The following is a 21,921-nucleotide window of genomic DNA, read 5'->3' as shown; positions in this document are numbered from 1 at the left end:
GGATGGAAACACTAGCGTTTTAATTAGAGGACCACTCTCTCTACAGCCACCTCCCTATGAATATTAACACTGGATGCAAAAAAGTACAGAGCTGTGGTCAAAAATGCTGTCTACACATGTTTAAATATAAACAGAGTAGTATGGATGTAGTCTAAGGTAACTATGTCACAGACATAAAAAATATGGCAATTCACTGGGAATAACTTTCATCGTTCTATTTTCAAATAGTGTTTCTTCACATCACATTCCGTTTCTAAGGGTATCACCTCATTATGTATTTAAAAAAAAAAAGTAAAGGGAAAATTTGCAGTCATCAGCATTTCCCCCCGTGATGTGCTGTCAGTGATCTAAGAGAGGGAGGAATGTGCTGATCTGGCTGTGATCCCAATCAATCTGCCTCTTAACCTTCCAGTGAACCAACTTATTAGGCTAGATAATGCCTTTACACACACACACACACGCAGAGACACAAAGCACACACACACACAGGCAGGACAGCACACTCCGATGCACACAAAACAGTCTTCACGTTTGCAGCGTCAGCCGAGCTGATGGAGAATCAGCGAGAAGCGAGTGTGTGTAAGAAAGGAAAGTAAAGGTGTGTGTGTGTGTGTGTGTGTGTGTAACCTTAACACATGACACCAACTGTTAAATGCTCCATCTGGAAGTGTATAGCACCTGACATCACACTCACGCACAGACACACACACAGAGTGGAGCAAAGTCGTATCACATCATGCGTTTTAACATCACAAGGCTGCCGAGACTTCTTTATATCAGACGCTTTTCTAAACCAGGGCACACGACGTGAGAGCTAAGTCTCTTGTTTGAGAAAATTAAATAAATTTCACTGTTTTGTGTTTAACTCACTCGCAGTTATGAAACACTATGATCGGGCATAATATGCACAATTTCAATTTGCAACCCTGACCTGTTAAACCGCCTATTACATAAACTCACAGCTTATAACACCCGGGTTGCCAGGTTGGAAATGCTTTATGTTTTACCGAAACTAAAACACAGATGCCAGTGTGGATAATTTTCTCCTGAAAAGGGAAGTGATTGAGCCTCAGCAGATCTCTCTCTCTCGCTCTCAGCCCGTTTTTTTGTTCCAAGAGCGTCACACGCCACCGCTCTGTCACTTTCCCTTAGCCTCGCCTTAAGAGAACGCCTTAAAAGAGAGCATTTTGACGATCAGATCAGAGTGCGATATCCTCTAAGCCTAACCTGGACATTTACCCTAACCTCATTCCTTGTTGTGGCCCCTAACTCTCAACCTCAGCTTTTATTTTACCCCTTCTCTGCTTTCAGAGTCTAAATACACCACCAGTGAGGTTCACATAGGAGTCAATTGAAAGCTCAGTGCTATCCACATGCGATTGGATCACTCAGACTGGATGTTAATACCAGGTCTGGATGGGACCTAAGGGAAAGGTGGAGAAAGAATAAGGCTGGAGTTTGCCAAGCATCCTCCCAAATCCCCAAATCCATCTCTGAGTGAGCAGCTTTTTCGTTTGCCACAGGAGTCCAAGTTAAGTGCTGTTGGTTTGACATTTGCATCGTAACGTTCTCTGCATAGACTTTCTCGGGCTGCTGTTTTGTGCATCCTCAGAGACTTTGCTTGGCAGCTGCAGAGCCTGCAAGTGTTGAGGTTCATTTCTGAGAGAACGGTGTGTTGTCACTCCGGCCCGTATGTTTGAGGAGGGGATCGGTTCAAAGGGAAGAGTGGATCTTAAAACCAGGGACACGAAACGTCAGGGCAAAGTAAAGCAATTGTTGTGTTGATTTGTGTTATTATATGAACACAACTTGAAACAACACTGGTAAACTTTACAGACAAAAAAAATGAAAATCTCTGTGTGACTGCAAACGTTGTGTACAGGCTTGGCTACTGAGGCACATCCACACATGACGCTCACTGGAAGTGACTGGCACAGGGCTCTAAGTGGGAAACGACAGTGTCTTTCTTTCCCACAAGATCAGTGGGAGTGAGAAGATGAAAGCTAAAGAGTCAAATGTGTGTTTGTGTAGGTTGTGAAGAGATTTAGACGTGTTCGGCTCTCTCTCTTTGTGTTTAAAGATGCTTTGAACAGCCTCCTCGGCAGCGTTCTTGTTGTGATGCAGTGGTCAGTCACTTGAAGAATTGTAGAGCAAAACCAGAAGCACTCATACGGTTTGATTCTGATGCACAGAAGGAGCAACAGTCAAGCCTGGGAATGTGAAACGGCTACAGCATCATTATACAAACTCACTTTGATGTGGATACAAATGTGTCTTGGTACAGTTTGTGGCTACATTTCCATATCAAAGTGTCTGTCTCCTGCATCCCTCTCTCCCGTGCTTTCACAAACAGACGAGTGTGAGGGGGAAGAATGGAAATCGACCTTTCTCCACGTCCAAATCAATCAGTGCATCCATTGCGGTGATTAGACATAGGGAAACCGAGAATCCTGTCCTTTGAAGTATCTACTGTGAGGAATTAATTGATCAGGGATGCAGTCACGGTTGCTATGCAACAATAACGCAGGGATACCTCGGTGTCGTTCTAAGAATGCAGAACGGAACGTATTTACCGTGTTTCAGTTCAGTGGTCGCCTAGTTCAGAGGTTGCTATTTTAATGACACTGGTGTCACAGTGCTACAACTCTGCTACCCCGTTTATCCATCCACTGTACAACTGGTGGATACTTCAGGGCCTCTCCCAAAAAATAGATATTACAGTATAAAAGAGCCATTAGCACCTCATCACAAGCAATTTGAAATAATATAATAATGTGCTGCACAGGGTTGGGTACCGTTCATTGAAATGATACGGTATCGGTATCTGGAATTCGGTACCGGTACCAAACAGTACCTTATTTCGGTACTTTTAAAATGTTGTTTGGTTGTAAAACAAAGTCTACACTTCTCAGTTTCAGTTTTTTAATTAAGAAGATTTAAGAACAGTAAATAAATATTATGTATAATATTTATAATACATAAATAAATGTTGGTTATAAATAAATAAATATAGAACATTTAGGAGCAGGTCATCAACAACATGACCTCTCTCTTCCACAACAAAAAAATATTGCACAATGCACAACTTTTTGAAAATAAAAAAAAAAGAAACAACACTCATTGTGTCCCCCGGCTAGTCACCGAGTTAGTTAGCTGATAATTACCTGAACGTGTCGATGAGGTGGATTCACCGCTCATTTGGTTGTCAACGTTCCTAGCTTGACCTGCTTCAGGGCTGTTGCTACTAGCACTGCTAGCGTTGGTAGCTGATGCAGCAGTCGTCACTTTCAATGAGTCACAGGTGCTTCATCGGGTCCCGGCCCGCCTTGAGCGCCATCTGCGTCTAATTGTGTGAAATGCAGCCACACTTTCGACTACTTTAGGCTCGCCATTATTGCTGTCGTGCTCTCGTAGTCTTGCGACGCGTAGCTCTCACATTCTCTGTAAGTACCGAAATTTGGCACGGATTCATTAAAAGTGAACCAATCCTTTGGTAGCGTGCCCAACCCTAACGCTTCAACTCTGCTGAATAACCAACAAGAGACAAATGGCCAGAAATTGTTTAGTAGCAATTGAAAAAAACAGACGTAATAAGTGATTTGCTTTAAAGTAGAGGAAAAAAAGGCTGTTCTTGTTCGGCTTTGGATTAACACTTTTATGTGTACTTAAGTCTTTGCATTACAGACACAGTCATATTGAGCTTTTCTTTTAACACAAACAAAGAAGAAGAAGTCTGCCCACGTAAACCTGATACAGAGACCAGGGAAATAGAAGGAGAGGAGGAAGTGGAAATAATGAGTGAGGCTGTTTGACCAGGTGATGGAAAAGTGTAGAAATGAAATGAAAATGTGTTTTCCTGAATTATAAATGGTGAAGTGTAATTATTTTTCAGTATCAGTGTGTTACATGTGGAAGTACACAGCATGCACAAAAAGGAAGACATTATCTTTTAATTATGTGGAGATTACACATATTGTACAATAGTATAATGAAAGGTTTTAGTCTTTCTGTTTCTGTGCATCAGCCTTGATAATTAACCTCAGGCTGAGGCAACATCTTTAAGAGGATCATCATTTTAATTAACTTTTTATTTTTTTTGCTCATACCTGTGTTTCCTTTATCTACACTAATGTGTTCATCGTGTGTCTAACTGTGCAGTGAGCAACTCATAGATGGATAGATATGACATTAGCATCCAGTAATCAGTCAGAATGCTGCCTGAGATGCTGTTCGCTCTTTCATTAACCACATCACTGTTAAATAGCTCAGTTCCAGGTTCAGGTTAGTGCAAATTCACATAATCTAATCAACAACAAAACAACAAATAGTGTGTTTTGTGTCTGGACACCTCATTTTTAACCATCTTTGAGTTTCGGGAGCACAACATATTCTCACTGTTATCACACATGTGATATTCTTAAAAAGAATTCTCCCAACTATTTTTTTTTTTTTAAAGATCATTCAAGTTAACCAGTAATGGAATGTAACTGTAATAAAAAAAGAGTACACATAGTACCTGAACTGTAGTGTGCTATTAACCGATTTGTGTTTGAAGTGAAAGAACTGTGATATTCTAAGGGTTTTCATTTGCCTCTGTTGCAAATCGATCAATCCTTCATGTCCCCGCCTTCTCCTCTCCTCCACAGACCCTCGACTATGAAACCAAAAAGTCATACAGTTTCAAGGTGGAGGCTTCCAACGCGCAGCTGGACCCTCGTTTCCTCCACCTGGGGCCTTTCAAAGACTCGGCCACAGTGAAGGTGAGTGTCCTGGACATGGAGGAGCCTCCGGTCTTCACCAAGCCGTCTTACTCCATGGACGTATACGAGGACACTCCCCCGGGGACCATCATTGGCTCCGTGACTGCCCACGACCTGGATGTCAGCAGCAGCGCTGTCAGGTAGCAGACTCGTCATTACTGTGTGGGGACAACATAACAGCCACATGTGCTATAACAATGGTTTTGGTATTTATATTTGGCCGTTTCTGCTCCTGATCAGTGATTGTATAGATGAGTTTTAACATGTCAAATTCTTTCCCTTTCACTTTCCAGAAAGTTGGGAATCCCTCCTGGAAGAATAATGTCCATATTTAACACATGCAGCATTAACACATGAAGTCATTTTGCTGTAGAAATACATTGTTGGCCTATATTACATTACATGTCATTTAGCAGACGCTTTTATCCAAAGCGACTTACAATGGGATTAAGTACAATCAGCCAGGAGTGGACTCGAACTTGCGACCATGATGTCTTTCGCACACAGGGTACTGGTCTTAACCACTGAGCCACTCCACCCCCCTCTATTGGCATAAAATATACAGTACATGTGTGTATATGTGCATTTACAGTTACACAGTGAAATTTCAAAATTAGTTTCTGCATTATCAAGGTTTAAGGTTCAAGTTTCAAGGGGTTTTTATTATATATAAATATAAATATATATATATGTATATATATATATAAATATATATATATACAGTATATATATATATATACACATATGTAAGGGGCCAATTTATTTTGTTTTATCTACATCAATGTTTAAAAAGGTTAAAAGGATTCGCACCACTGGATGAAACCTCTCACGACAGGACCATGATCGCAGTCATCATTGTGTGATAACATGATTATCTGCAAATGTAATAATATGGTGCCATTCATTTGTGCATGAACCAGATAAAAGGAGGGGAGATGACGCAGCCCTGGGGAGATCAGAGAAAACAACATTCACCCTCAGCCTTCCTGTGGCCTTCCTGTGATAAAGTCAATTAGCCAACAAATCAGGCCTGCATCAATATTAAAAGTGCTAAATGTGTGGGGTTGAATGCAATTCAAAGAGAAGTCGATACAAAAGCTGAGCCTTTACAAGATGTTTTTTAAAAAAACATATTTAAAAGAGATCCTCCACATGTTTTTCATGAAGTCTGAGTTCTGAAGTCAGTGAGTGTCTTTGGTCTTTTGTTTTGTGATTTTGTGTTGAAAAAAAGGGAAAGTGAAGGGTGTTTGAGTGCATACGCGTTGGGTAGCAGGTGTTAGGTTAGACTCCTGCGAGGCCACGCCATTAACTTTATTTCATTACCTCACCCTACCTCATTTCATGGTTCTCCTTTCCTGTCACTGTTAATAAATACAAAAGGGGTAAAAAAAAACCAAAAAAAAAACATAAAACTTTTTTCCGTGTCATTCTGTTCTCTTTGTTTCTGTGACAGCTTTTCTCCATGTCAGTTGACAACAGAGCACTCAGCTCTCCACTTGAACCTGTTCCCCTCTCATGTCGAGCGCTCTCATCTCTGCAGGTATTCTCTGCTGTGGGACGCGGAGTCTGACAGCTGCTTTGACATCGACACCGTCGAGGGGACCATTTCCTCTAATGACTACCTGGACAGAGAGATGGCTCCACAGCACAAGATCACTGTGGTGGCGACCAAAGTCAGTAAGTATTTCCAAACAAAAAGGTTTTCCGTCCAATATTCGACTTGTAAGTGCAGCTAAGTGACATCCTCGCCACTCTCACCGCCAAATTATATTTGGCTGTCGAACCAGTTGCACTTAGGAAACCTTTGACCAGTGAATCTGCCGACGTCGTTGCCATTGAGGGTACGATAGGAAAGGAAACAACAGATGCAGGGTAATGGATTGCACAGGCGAACAAAAATGAAAGTCCATTTCTCTTCTGAGCCTTAGTGGAACATAAAACAGATCAGAAAGTCAATCCTTTCCTTCCTGGTGGGCTCTGCAACAGAGAACATACAGTGTGTGAAGTGTCTTGACTAAGTAAGAAAACTAAGTCAACCAAGAGTTTAATGTGAAACATTAGAATTATCCAAAAGTCAAAAATGAATTAAAGACTGAGAAATTAAAAATTAGAAATGTATTAAAAGTAATGAAAAAGCCTGCCGGGCGATTGCGCACACATTTCAAAGGAATGAGTCAGCTTCCTCCTGGAAGGCTGCTACAGTGACTTGGCACTTTTAATTTTCACTAAACCACAGAGCCAATTAGTTTTACATGTATTTAGTGTGTTATCCTGATTTAAAAGCTGTTACAGGCACAGACACACACACACACACACAATACACACTCTTATTCACACCTCAGATTAGTGCCAAAATTCACAGAGATTAAATATCCAGGCACAGATTGATTATTAATGCTGACACTGATCAATAATGGATAACATAACCAGTGAAGGAAGAGCGATGACATCCAGAGAACAATGGTCCAGAGCCGACTGATCCAGATGAAGACGTAGTTCTTTAATGTCAGATAATACAGTTATGGCACAGACAGTATTGTTAAGAGATGTTCTGTTTTCTGCAGACTTGCTGACTACAGGTGCAGCTGCGGCTGCTGTGGTGGAAATTTAAGTTATTAAAGTTTTGCGAGCAGCGTAACCACTTGCTTTCCTCCTGTAAGCTCCTTGCGGAGGCAGTGGGCTCTGCCGACTTCTGCCCATTACGCAGAGGAACGATACAAATCCTCAAACAATAGGATTTTTATCAAGTTAAATAGAAGGATGATCGGAACAGGAGATATTCAGGACCTGCACTGACTTACATTTATTCTGGAAAAGCCTAAACAAAGCCTCATCTCCAACCTTCAATTCAAATGCTATAGCAAAAACTCCTTAGAAATGAGGTTATGTCTCATTAGGGCCAGGTTTTGGTCTCTGTGAGGACAACTAGTTCTGACAAGGTCAGTGTTTATGCCAGAAAAAGGTCCTAAAAAGATGCACCAAATACCAGTACACACACACACACACACACGCACAGACCATCTGCCTCCATTCAAACCCAAATACCTGTGAAGAGAATTTAATTCAATTTTTTTGGCCCACACTCATGAATCCAAAAAGGAGATGAGAAAATCCCATCTGATAAAATAAATCACTTTAATCATAACAAATGATAGTACACAGTATTGCTTGAATTAAATAAACGTTTATTGAAATAACACTTCAAGTCTGTCTCCCCAATCTGCAATTTGTGGCTTCACTGCAGTCGACTTATACATTTAAATGGAAATGTGTATGAAATAAGATGAGATACATCAGACAGGTTGTCGAAAATAAAGTACTTTCTTCAGTTTACCTATGAATGTGTCCACCTCGCTTCTTTAACCATGGATCTTCAACATCATATACAAATGTCATGTGATACTATGCCACCATGTGTGTATGACGACTTCCTGTGCATCCACACAGACAACCCACTGCTTTCCAACAAAGTGTCCGTGACAGTCAACGTCCTGGACGTGAACGAGTTCCCGCCCGAGCTGGCCGTTCCTTCAGAATCGTTTGTGTGTGAAAACTCCAAGGTCGGACAGGTAAAGTCAACCGAGACTGATCGGTATGATGGGATCTGTGATTTGTAGAAACACCTTAATGTGTTAAATATTCACTGGAAATATTTAGTGGTTTGGCACATATCACTGTTAAAAACATGCACCTCCAGGCTGGAGTTACACTTTCTTTTTTCCCCTCCTGACATTTTCCTCTGCCAGCAGTCTTGAAACATCTTTTTTTTTTTTGGTTTTTGCACAAGCTGCCAACTTTTGCTCTCTGGGGATCCCCGATTCATTGTTCTCTCTTGGTTGGCTCCCTGACCAGGTGATCCAGACGGTGAGCGCCGTGGACAGGGATCTTCCTCCTGTCGGTCAGAGGTTCTTCTTCAAGGTCCCGAGGGAGCTGCGCAACCGGAACTTCACTGTCAGAGATTTTGGAAGTAGGTAAAAGGGGAAGATTTGGGGATAAACTGTCAATGTGGAAGGAAAGGTCTCAGCTCATTCTTTTCCCCCAAAAACCTCACTGTCTTGGTTGGTTTTCATTGCCCCCATTGCATTGAACACCAAACAATAATGTAGTGACAAACTGTGCTGTGCTGTATATGAGGTACATATTTCCCTTTGGAGTGGGGAAGAAACAAACATCAGAAAGAGATTATACTCTTAGAAACACACCTACAGATACAGCTTCATTTATAAATGAGCAACACTTCTCTTAAAAGTTTGTCGCAGCATGTGTTGTTTTCAAAACTTGTTCTGCACTGCCCCCAAGATGCCAAAGGTTGTAATTGCATGTTCTAAAGCTCCGACCATGATTCCTGCAGAACTGATTCATGTCTCTGCTGCTGTTTGGGTTTGATTCTACATTATGTTTTTCATAGATTTATACTATACTTTTTATAGTCCACCTCTTTGGATTGTGGGAGGAAGCCTGAGCACCCAGTGAGAGAGAGAGAGAGAGGGAGAGAGAGAATAGAGCAGGGTTTCTCAATCCTGCCCTGCATGTTTTACACGTTTCCCAGTAGCAATTTTTGGTTGCAAGTTGCATGTTGAATATTCTTCACCTCACGCTTTCCTTTCAAGTGTATTGGAGAACACATGTAGCCCTCACTTTTGCATCACAACTCAAATGATGATTAGAAAACAGCGGGTCAAAAGGCTGGCCTCTGTAAAGTTGACCTGGCTCCTGATATAAATGTGAAATTTTCATTCTGGGGTAAAAAAAAAACAACCCAAAAACAATTATTTTCACCTGAATTTTACACACTGGACCTTAACAGAAATAAAAACCCAAAGAGAACAGAACCTCGTCCCTTTTTTAAAAACAGTTTCTTCTCCGTGAGGCAGCACTGAGATTAGTTTGCATCTCCACCACTAGGGGGCAACATGTACCTGTGTGACACACAGTACAGTGAGTTCTCTGCTGACGTTTACTTACTGTTTCCTAACACAACACCTGACACCTGACATTCACTGCTCTGTGCTGGTATATTTGTACCTCTGTACAATCAACATCATGTCTGATCGAGTCAGACACAAGGACCTGCAGCCACAGAGGGAACTAGGCCATGTGTGTGTGTGTGTGTGTGTGTGGAACAGGAACAAGGTGCCTTAATGGCCTCTACCTTGTCAAGCTCCATCACTGTCGAGTGCAGGGAGAACATATCTTTCCTGACGCACGCACACACACACACACGCAGGTTTGCACAGCTCTACTTTTAAGGACTCTGCACCGATTTAAGAGAGTGTTATTTAATGCCTAATCCTAATCTTAATGAGTCATAATCTTAACCAGCTCGTGAGAAATTAGGTTCTGCCTCTTTGGAATCTGGTGTGCGTCCTCGTGAGGACTCCTGGTCCTGACAAGGTAGGTGATTATGCAAGACAAAGTCCTAAAGAGTTCACACACACACAGATTTGCAAACCTGTCCAATTGCAATGAACTTTTATGTTCTTGCTGTTTCTTTATGTAACTGGAATAAAGTTTTTGTTGGCATCAGTTAAACGTATCATTTAATCAGATGTGTTATGACTCATGTTTCTTTTTCAGTCTCTGTAAATATAAACGGTAGCATGAAAGTACCATTTTGTCACATTCAATGGAAATGATTGCAGAGGGCATTTCCTGACATTTGATTTCCTCTCCTTATAGAATATGCTTTTCATTAAAGCATTACATTATTATTAATGTTATTATTATTATTATTGTTGTTATTATTTCACTCCAAGAAAACAGTTGAATTTATTATAATCCCACTTGTGTTCCTGACTGTGAGGAAAGGCCATTTTAAAAAATACTTGTTAAAAAGAATTTGTTAACTACACACCTTGAAGTCTAAATAACCTAAAAATAAAAAAAAAAGAACAGAGAAAAAACGAGGCTGTGATGCCAGCTGGGAAAGCATTAGGCTGTGTGGGAGACTTTGGGGAAATATTGACCTTTAAGTTTAAACCTACTTTTATTCTCTGGAAGAAGGAAAAAAAACAAACCTTCAGAAGTCTGGACAATACGTTTTTCAGTGCACAGCCACATTTAGAAATGCTTATAAATAATTTCAAATTTCCCCAATTACTTCAAAATAGCACAGATATCAGAGGAAAAAGACAGTTTCCTGTTTTCCAGAAATGATGTTAAAATATCTGTGACACTTTTATGGAAACCAAATGCATTTATACAATTTTAAATGACTTTATTTTTTATTATAAGTGTAGTGTTTCACAGCCGGGAGAAGATGCAGCTGTTAACAGATTATTTTGATTACTATTGTTGCAGGTTGTCCAAGATTATTTCTAAAACAACAAATTACAGTACACATTTACAGCGACATAATATTTTGTGTATGTATACATATGTACACAGAAAAGATGAAATGTTAACATGCAGTGTTTTATAGCAGAATCCGCCATTATCTATACTGTATATCCAAGTCTAAGAGCCAAGTCCAGCTGACATTACACCAGAGCTGGAGAACACTCAGGACCCTCAAATTCACACCTGTGCTCAGGTGTATTAAGTCAATAGACCTGAGCATGATGTGTATGTCTTTGTGGAAAGAAGCTGGAATAGCTGAAGAGAAACCCACGCAGACATGTGGAGAACATGCAAACTCCATTAACAGTAACACAACCTCATCCTCTGTTGGTTTCCAGACAACACCGCCGGCATCGTGGCGAGGCGGTCGGGCTTCAAGCGGCGGCTGCAGGACGTCTACGTTCTTCCCATCGTGGTGGAGGACAGCGGTTACCCGGCTCAGAGCAGCACGGGCACGCTCACCATCCGAGTGTGCTCCTGTGGGACGAGGGGCTCGCTGCTGACCTGCTCAGCAGAGGCCATCTTTCTGCCCGTGGGGCTCAGCACTGGAGCTTTGATGGCCATTCTTCTGTGTGTGGTTCTGCTCATTGGTAAGCTCCTTCTACAAGACTGCACTGCTTATATGAGAAAAACAGATGATTCCATTCTATTCTATTCTATTCTATTCTATTATACTGTATTATATTCCATTCTTAGGACAGCGAGTTTTGAATCTGGCTAATGAGCCCATGTCATTGTTGTTGCGAGTGATTGGATTGGATTTGTGCATCCAAACCAAACCAACCTTCGTGCAATGATTGCTTTGGTATCAGTGTGTCTGTGTCTGTACTCATGTTTGTGATGTGGCTTTCACACACGGATGCAGGAAAAATGGTGGTGCATTGTCTCAGTCTACAAAGACCGTCAAGTTCAAGGCTGCGGAACTCCTTTGTGGCATAAGAAAAACATGATGACAGAGGAGCCTGGTACAGGTTCAGTATATTGCAAGCGCTGTGTGCCACAGTCGTGTGTGCGGCGCATCTGTCAAAAAGATTTGACACTGTTGTGGTGGCGTCTCATTAATAGGGATTTAAAAGACAAATGATTCGAGTAGACTGAGATGCATGTGTAGGATTACAAAACCAACCAACTAGAGATTACAAAACCAACCAACAATGAGATAATGTCTGCAGAAATTTAACAAACACTGACCCTCAGATAAGTACTTTTTGGACTTTCTCTGCCCCACATGGCCCAAAAAGATCAGAAAATGACTGCTGTTGCCAATAATGGGGAGTTTTTGTGACCACTTTATAAACCTGACGTGTTTTTTTCTTTTAAACACAAAAACAACTGGGGCCACACGGTGGTGTAGTGGTTAGCACTCTCGCCTTGCAGCGAGAAGACCCGGGTTCGAGCCCCGGTTGGAACAAGGGCCTTTCTGCATGGAGTTTGCATGTTCTCCCCGTGTGTGCGTGGGTTCTCTCCGGGTTCTCCGGCTTCCTCCCACAGTCCAAAAACATGCAATGTGGGGATAGGTAAATTGAACACTCTAAATTGACCATAGGAGTGAGTGTGAGAGTGAATGGTTGTTTGTCTCTATCTGTGTGTGGCCCTGCGATGGACTGGCGAACTGTCCAGGGTGTACCCCGCCTATCGCCCGGTGTAGCTGAGATTGGCACAGCACCCCCCGCGACCCTCTGGCGGAGGATAAAGCGGTAGATGATGACTGACTGACTGACAAAAACAACTGTAAAATTGTCTACACCTCTTCATTTAAATACTGTATGATTAATACGGTTTGTAGAGTTTATTTTGGCTATGAGTTTGCTATTCAGACAGCGCCTTGGATGAACATGGACTCACCAGTGTGAATGAGTGAATTCTTACTGTGGGTGATTATATTTGGCCTACATACAGAGGAATATGCGCGTTCACATGCCGTAACACTAGAGGGAGCCATCAGCCCGTGACACACTTCTAATTATTGCAAGCCTTTTTTGTTGTTGTTTTTTTTAAGTGAGTCTGATTCCTCATTTCCTTAAAATGTACCTCCTTCCATTGTGTTATTTGTGAGTCTGTCGCAGGGAGTTAACCTACATACACCTGTCCACGTGTGTGTGTGTGTGTGTGTGTGTCTGTGAGGGAGAGAGAGCTGCATTACACAGGAAGCAGAAATGAAAGCGTGCGAGTGTGAAAGCAGCTCTTTATCCTGGCCCCACATCTCTCTTTACCCGGGCGTGCACGTGTGTGTGTGTGTGTGTGTGTGTGTGCGTGCACATGCGTGTGTGTGGACTGACTGATGCCGTGTCAGTGAAGAATCGTAGCCTCCTGAGGGCTTTGTGCCTTCTTTATTGGTGTCCTCTGTGGAGAGGAAGGGAAACTGAAAGAGGACATAAAGAAAGGGGACGGGAGGGCAGGCTAATCGCTGCTAGCACATAACATCTACTCCTTCCTCCTGCTCGACAGAGAGAGACATTTTTTCACACAAATCACGACGGCGAAACGACCCTTTTATAGAAAACCAGAGACATAAAAGAACATTGGCTTCATGTTAATTTTTTAAGTGCTACTCTCTTAACATGTTAAAGCCTTCAATAGATAGAAAAGGCAATGAATGAAACTAAATAATAAAGCACAAAATCCTTATAATATTTTTTTATTTCGATGCATTGGGGACACTGCACATTATATTCTAAATCAAAACATGAAGAAAAATGTATCAATTTTTAACTATTTTACAGAAAATAAAGAAAAATGAATAATTGACTGTTCAAAAAAATAGCAGTGTATGCATTTTTCTTGAAGAGGTCATGTTGCCTTATGCTGAAGAGGAAATACCCTTGAAATGGGTGTTGTGTTTCAACAAGACCACGACCCCAAACACACCAGCAAGCGAGCAACATCTTGGTTCCAGACAAACGAAATTAAAGTTATGGAGTGGCCAGCCCAATCCCCGGACCTTAATCCCATAGAGAACTTGTGGGGTGACATCAAAAATGCTATTTCTGAGGCAAAACCAAGAAATGCAGAGGAATTGTGGAATGTGGTCAAATCACCCTGGGCTGGAATACATGTTCACAGGTGCAAGAAGTTGGTCGACACCATGCAACACAGATGTGAAGCAGTTCTCAGAAACAGAGGTTATACAACTAAATATTAGTGAAGGGATTCACAGGAATGCTAAATCCTAAAGATGTTTCAGTTTATACAATAAATACTTCAGTTTGTAAAGAAAAATGCATACACTGCTATTGTTTATTCTGACAAATGAACACATAAAACTGTTCTGAAAGAGACACAATCAAATAGATTGTTACCTTTATTAAGATTGTTCATTATATGCCTAGAAGTTGCATTTGAAAAGAATTGTTAATTCCATCCCTAGTTTTACTCATGAAAGTTCTGAGAGAGTTCTTCCATTCTGTAAAAGGATTTTTGTACCACTTATTCATTCTTGCGGGGTGATTATTCATTTTTCTTCATTTTCTGTAAAGTAGTTCAAAAAATGGATACATTTTTCTTCATGTTTTGATTTAGAATATAATGTGCAATGTTTCCAATGCATCGAAATAAAAATTATTATAAGTATTTATAATTTATAATGTGCTTTATTCCCGTTTTTAAAACACACTGCTATTATTTTGAACACAACTGTATGTGTGCCGGTGAAAACCCGAACAATGGTAGAGGTTTTACAAAGCTGTGTGGCCTCTCTGGGGAATGGTCTTTGACTTGGCATCCCCTACTGTTTTATTAACTTCCTTTTAGCTGTTGTTACCTGTAGGGCAGAAACTGCACAGCAACGAGTGAGTGAGTGAGCGAGCGAGCTGGGAAGAAATACGCCAGAAATAACATTAACAAGCAACTGGGTAGAGATACAAAGAAACATCCCAGTAAATAAAAAAAGCCAAGTGTGGATGTGCAGCAGGGATTAATTCAACCGGATTAATTGTTCATTAGTGGAATATTGAGGAGTGGAAATTCCTCACTATACCTACAAGCTTGTTTTGTTTGACTGGTAACTCAAAACTGGAAACTGTCCAGAATCACTAATCTAGACATAGTCGGAAAATGGCGGGAACAGTGTTTCCCAATCGTGGTCCTGCATGTTTGAGATGTTGCTCCGCTCCAACACACCTGATCCAGCTCATCATCAAGCTCTGCAGAAGCTCTGCAGAAGCCTGATAACGAGCGGTTCATTTTAATCAGGTGTGTCGGAGCGGGAAAACATCTATAACATGCAGGGCAGGAGTCCCAGAGGACCAGGATTGGGAAACTCTGGGCTAGGAAAATGGTTAGTTTTCGAATGTTTCTGGATATTTATACACTAAAGCAATTACACGTCATTTTTCTCGATGCTGCAGCTCTTTTGAAACACGAGTAAAACTAAGAAATGACTGAAAAGAATGTGACAGGCAGTGCAGAAGCACAGCAGCTCTGAAAACGTCAGATACATTCACCTTTTGGTTGTGTGTCAGAATTTTGACACAGCTTAAAAAAAGTAAACAAATCAATCCTCATGAATCGTCTTGTTTCTGGTAGGTCTACCTTCTAGCAGTCTTCTCTAAAGTAGCTGCTGCTTTTTTTCAGCAGTCCAAGGTCCAAGGATAAACATGGGCATTTTTAGATGGAAAAGCTGGGTTAGTTTTTTTTTTAAAAAAGAAACATGTTTTAGTGGATGTCATGTGACAGAACAACGTGTCTGTGGAGTTTCTCAGTCATTTGAAGTCGTCCGTCCTTGCTTGAGCTTCTTCAGTTCTGACTTTGTTGAACAGAAATGACATCACATCAGATCTGTGATGGACAGGTGAAGCAGAGAGTGGAGGAAAGGATCGGCGTCCTGGGTTATCCTCAGTTATACTGCATACTGCTTTGAATGGGGGTTAGTAAGCGATGTGTACGGGTAATTAGACAGCTACTCTTGAGCGGTCTTTCGGGACTGTAAGTTGTAGCTTAGGGCTGGCCGTTATAACAAAATGATGTGTTTTTGTTTCCTCAAAAGCATTTAATGTAACAATAGCTCAAATCATGTGTGATTTCTGGAAACCTGAGGTTCAGCGACTTCGTTTCACCATCCGCCGTGGCTAAAGTTATTCGGACTGTGACTCATCTTTGTACGTAATTTGATGATAAAAACAGATTTTAATCAGGTTTGGTGTAAACACAGAACCAGGCCTGTTTCCACGTTAATTGAAAACCTCTGATGGCTGAGCAGTAGTAGTACGAGAACAGGCGCCTTGAGTTGTTGATCCGTGTTACAACACTGTATTTTCCACACCATTTCCTGCGTGTTATCCCTCCCTTTTTTCCTGTGTCTCCTTCACAAGGCTCTGAATGAAAAAGAAAAATCTCTTTAAGCTGCAGCAAATGCCCCATCAGCACAATACAGGAGCTTGATAGATGATGCAGGCTTGGATAAACGTAGAGAGCACATGTCATATTTACTCTTTCATGATACAGATGTGGGCCAAGTACACCGGACAAGGTGTGAGGCCACACAGGATGGCCAGACATTCATAATCAGCGATATTGGATCAAATATTAAGATGATATTGCTGTTGTGTTGGATCTTGGGGCTTGTTGCTATCATTGTTGACAGCTTCTCCTGTTCAGGATTCCTTCAGTGTTCACGGTTCAGGAGAGTTTTACCTGGAACTGAATTATCCCCCAGCAGTCTCCTCCTCCCCACAAAACAAACGCAGCCACTGATTAAATCTCGTAAAAGCCTGAATAAAGCAGCGTCGGTTTCTTCCGTACTGTTAGGTGGAACACAGGACGTCTCTGAGGGGGTGAGGAGCCAAGCTGTTGTAATGTTAAACAGCTTGTTAATCTCATATCATAGAATCCAGATGGCTGACAATTATACTCCATCTTCTGCTTAAAAAATATAACAGTTTCTCATGAAACGTAAGTCAGTTTTGTTTATTATGACAAATGAACACATAAAAGTGTTCTGAAAGAGACAAAATCAAATAGATTGTTACCTTTATCAAGATTGTTCATTCCATGCCGAGAAGTTCCATTTGAAAAGAATTGTCAATTCCATCCATAGTTTCACTCATGAAAGTTCTGAGAGGGTTCTTCCATTCTGTAAAAGGATTACCCCTGAAAAGTGAAGTTTTCACATGGGGAGGAAGGTAATCTAGAAAAGCTAGAGCAGCTCATCCTTTCCTTGACGTCAGGTGGTAAATATCTCTTTGTACCATTTAATCCAATTTCCAGTTTTTCAAGAAGTTTGTAACCAGATCTTGGCAGCAGCCGAGGATCTTTAGAAACTTTTGTTTTAAAAAAATATCACTAGTTTCCCTTGAAATGTGGTCCCAGAATCTTGAAATGAACCTGCACCCCCAGGTGTGAGAAATATGTCCCTTAATACACAAAGGAGAAAGAGAGCAGTTTATTTTGTGCAAAATAACAGCGGTGATACAGTATGTGGTCTGTGGACACTTGTGTACTGTGTCTCCCTTAATCAATAGCAAGTAAAAGTAGATTTAATCAACCCTATGGCTGCCTGCCAGTCATCCTCGATGTGCTCATTACCTCGATCCCTCGCCCATTTACTGGCAATATTTGGGAGCTCATGTCGTCTTCGCTTCTCTTCTTGCCAAACTTAATTGATCCATGTCCACAGTGTTGTGCCACAGTGTTATTCTCCCGCTCCACACAAGTTTCAGTGTATTTGACTGTTTGTTTTTCCTGGGTTGTAATTCTGTGTTCATTTCATGCCTCCATCTAAACTATCTAGTGCGACGCAACAACAGTCATAACATTGGTTTTCTCCCAAATCATAAAAAGGGAAGCTGATAAACAACGTGCGGCATCCAGGGGATGGATATTTCCACCGGCAAATTGCAGACTATGAGTCCTTGCATTTAAATCCCCCCTGACTCACTGCAATGCCTCTGCTATCACTTCTGGAACTGTTGTATCCCACTACTTCTTCCTCCAGCAGCAGACACTATGTCCCACCCCAAAAAAAGCAGACGCAAGAGACTTTCCTATTTAGTCTCCCAAAGAGCTGAACATGCTGAAATATCAATATACTCCAGTGCATAACAGCAGCCCCCATTAGCCCAGCCCTATGACCTTGTTTAGTTTCTGTAGCACATAGTTTCCCCAGGGACGTTGTTGTTGTTTTTCTTTCTCTGGGCAATGATGTGCCTCGATTGGCTTTCGAATATAAGGCATCTGTTGTGAGGATGGATGGATATATACAGTAGATATAAACCAACAGTCAAATGTCTCGTAATCCTTTCGATTGTTGCTCTATTACATTCACAGTAACAGTCCTTTTTACTGACAAGAAAAGCAGCACTGTGTTAACGTTCATGCAGAATTAAGGCTTAGATGGGATATAATGGTAGTGTGAAACAGATTTGCAGAGGAAAATGTGTAATACTGTTGCCAGATCACACTGGGAGTGTTTTAGTCTGTGTGGAGAGTGCTGAGATCAGTGCTGAGCAAGGTCGCACCCTGTCAGGATCTGAGATTCCACAATTAAAAAAAGATATTTGTTAGCACCAAGTTTTTTAATCATGGGGCCCCTAAAATCCTTAAAAATCCTTGTTTTTAGTTGAGCTACGACATTAGAACGCTGTCGTGATATGACATAACGGTAAAAGCACAGCATCTACTACTTTGTAAAATACCATAGTGAAACTATAGTTGTGTTGGAATCATGTCTTAACTCCTCATCAAATATCCCCCACATAATGTAAGTGCAGAAATCTAGTGTTAATAATCAACTGGAAGATTTATGTCACATCTGTGTTTTCAGCAGCAGCAGCAGCAGCAGTGCTGACATTAGCCACGCAGACAGAGGAAGCCTCAGTTTAAACTCACCGACTGTTTGCTTAAAGCTTTGCTCGTTTGTTTCCCTGCTGCTATTGATTTCATTGCAGAAAGCAAGACACTCGGTGGACTAATACATTTGCCGATCAAAACTGGAGGAGCGGGGTTTTATTTATTTGCACTGACGAAAGGCAGCAGCACCTTGATTAGAGCTGCTATTATTACTTTTATTATAATTATTATTATTATTATTTCTTCTCTGCTGTTCTCTTTTCCCGTTGCATGTCAAACCTGTTGTGGATGCATTTTAAGGTGGATTAAAAAGAGGGTGGTGATGTCCATGTCACAGCCGGTGCTTGTTAGCCATCTATTAACTGCAAAGTGACTAGATTACATTGTGGTTTTTACAATGGTTGAGTGTCTTTGAACACAAAAAAACAGAGAAGAAAAGGCTTAGTTGAGTATGTCCTACCATAGCTTCATTATGATCTGTTAATTGAAGTGAGATTATTTTGAGTAGATCTAAATTACCCGTATGGTTGCTTAAGCTGAAGGTCTTGTTGGACCTAAACTACTTGCTGTACTTGTTGGTTCAAATATCCGCAGCATACAGTAGACAAAAGAGGAGAAAATAGACTTTGAGTCTACTCACGTTCTCACAGGATCCTGTAGACCATGTTTTAGTCACTGTGATTTCAATTGAGACACCAGCCAGAAATCTGAGCTGAGGAGAAAAACTGAGTGGATGACCTTTTTAGTAATTGACACAAAGGTATGAAATAAAATTGGTCCGAATTGTACAAGAGGCATTCATGTACAGCGATAGAGACCATCGCACAAACATCACATTAAATGTTCAAGGACCACCTTGAAATCTCAGGAGTTTTAACCTAGTACATAAAATAACAACAACAACAACAAAGCTCTTGGAAAAAGCTCCACTATCTGCACCACTGTATCAGTTGGCAAGCTTGGGTTGTTGCGCAACGTTGCTACGTGGAGAGAGAGGACGGCTACACAGATTGCTGAGGCATCAGGTAATCGATGAGTTCTGCATCCCACAGAGCAGCCATTTACATTATTTCTAGGGCAGTGTGTCAATGTCAGAAAGTAGGAGGATTTGCTTTTGATGGATAAATAAACACGGTAGAAGTTTAGAGAGAAGTCAAGGACATGCGTTCGAGCGTAATCGATGTTTTGTGCCCACAAGACGTCTTGTGAGATTTGCGGGAGCAGCGGGGCTCCTTCTTCTCGTTATCTTCAAAGCTACTTGTGCTCAGTTTTGGCAGTTTGTATCCCTCGCATGTAGACTCCAACTGAGAGCAGAGCAAATTACTCTGGGTCTGACCTGGGAGTGAAGCGTAACCCCATTAGATCCTGCCATCAGGAAACTTTAACTGTGATCCATCACCTCGCGAAATACATGCTGGAGCAGTTTGGGGAAAGTTTTTCACTCGTGAATCGTGAAGCGTTTGAACTCCGTGCACAACTAACCGATCACTTCCTTCTCTTTGCTTGTGCAGTTATGGCTGGATTGTACATGAGCCAGAGGCGCCGCAAAGAGAAGGAGACTCTGATGACATCGAAGGAGGACATACGCGACAACGTGATTCATTACGACGACGAGGGCGGCGGCGAGGCGGACACTCACGCCTTCGACATGGGCACCCTGCGCAGCACGCACACACAGCGCGCCAGCGCCCATAGCAGCACCTCCAAAAAGGACAGCAGCTACGGCGACGGCGTTCTGCTGCATCTCGCCAGCCGCTGCGACGACGTCAGATCACCTGGCGTCCATCGTCAAATGGCCAGCGCTATCGTCGCGGTGAAGAAAAAGGCCCCGCTCTCGTCCCGTGGCAGAGTGACTGAGGGCGACAGCGAAATGATCAAGGAGTTCATCAAACACCGGCTGGAGGAGAGTCAGAAAGGACACGCCGCTCCGCCCTTTGACTCCCTAGTAACCTACGCCTACGAAGGTGACGGCTCCATGGCTGGCTCGCTCAGCTCCATAGAGGAATCATTGGTAATTGACAGTTCAGGGGATTTACCTTCCCTCGGTGACTGGGGACAGCCGTTTAAAACACTAGCTAACATCCTGGACAGACAGCCGTCTCCTCTGTCTAAGGAGAGCTGAGAGACATTTGGGAAGTAGCTTCTGTTTTTCAGACGTTTTGTGTTTTTTTTACTGTGACGGGCACTGTATAGAATGACGGGAGGACGATTTTTAGAAAACAGTCCATGTGAGGTAGTGTTGATGGCAGTGCCAGTTGGCTAGAGAGCAGAGAATCTAGCGACAGCTGCATGAAAAGGTAAACTTGATAGCTCCTCAAAGTGCCTGAGGTACTGTATATGTTTACATGTCTTTTGATCCATGATACTTAATAAAAAAAATGTCTCTGCTTTGATTTCAATATCCATCCGTCAAGTTTCATCTAATCATTTACTGACGGCGATCGGACCAGGACTGTGACTGGTCGATACACCTCGTTGGTTGAGTGCCTAACATCTTAAATAGTACGTAAGATACTTCTGTTTTTTTCTCTAGGAAACACTTTTGAAGTGTCAGCCGCCAGAGAAAGCTACAAAACACAGAGTGGCTATTACACAATTTTTAATAGCCATTAAAAGCCCCAAAATATATGGGCATGTGAAAAAACATCAGTCAGAGGAAATGACTTCAGTTTGAGTGAGAGGAGAATTGTAGCTCTGTCACATTGATGCATTAACTATGCACCAGTTGTTCCACCAGTTTTGGACAAGATTTTTAGACAAGATAGACTTTGATGTGGTCTACGGGAATGTTGTTATTTTTTCAAACGAAGAAATAACTGCGGAGCCACAAATAGTAGCTATAGATAAAGAGATGCAAGGCCGCCTGCCGAGCTGTTGCACTGTTGTCCGTTATTTCTTCGTTCCTGGAATTTTAATGTGTCAAGGTCACTCATGGTATATCAGCAGGATGGGATTTTAAAAATAGCAGCAAATGAAATTGCTATTACACTGTTACCATGCAGGGCCACACGGTTGGTGTAGTGGTGAGCACTCTTGC

General features: G+C 41.7%; 1 protein-coding gene across 1 annotated transcript in view; it reads left to right on the top strand.

The window, feature by feature from the left end:
* The window catches only part of LOC131440752 (cadherin-12-like), a 43,505-nt gene extending 22,242 nt beyond the window's left edge, over window positions 1-21,263 (top strand). The window contains exons 7-12 of the mRNA XM_058614661.1: window positions 4,647-4,900; window positions 6,301-6,437; window positions 8,208-8,329; window positions 8,613-8,727; window positions 11,438-11,689; window positions 20,396-21,263. Of these exons, the coding sequence (XP_058470644.1) occupies window positions 4,647-4,900; window positions 6,301-6,437; window positions 8,208-8,329; window positions 8,613-8,727; window positions 11,438-11,689; window positions 20,396-21,006 (1,491 nt within the window). The 3' untranslated portion in view covers window positions 21,007-21,263. The remainder of the gene's footprint in view (window positions 1-4,646; window positions 4,901-6,300; window positions 6,438-8,207; window positions 8,330-8,612; window positions 8,728-11,437; window positions 11,690-20,395) is intronic.
* Window positions 21,264-21,921: the final 658 nt, after the last annotated feature.

Source organism: Solea solea, chromosome 1 (genome assembly GCF_958295425.1).
Source record: "Solea solea chromosome 1, fSolSol10.1, whole genome shotgun sequence".
Classification (NCBI taxonomy): Eukaryota; Metazoa; Chordata; class Actinopteri; order Pleuronectiformes; family Soleidae; genus Solea; species Solea solea.
Note: the sequence above shows the minus strand (reverse complement) of the source record. Positions and strands in the feature narration are given on the sequence as shown.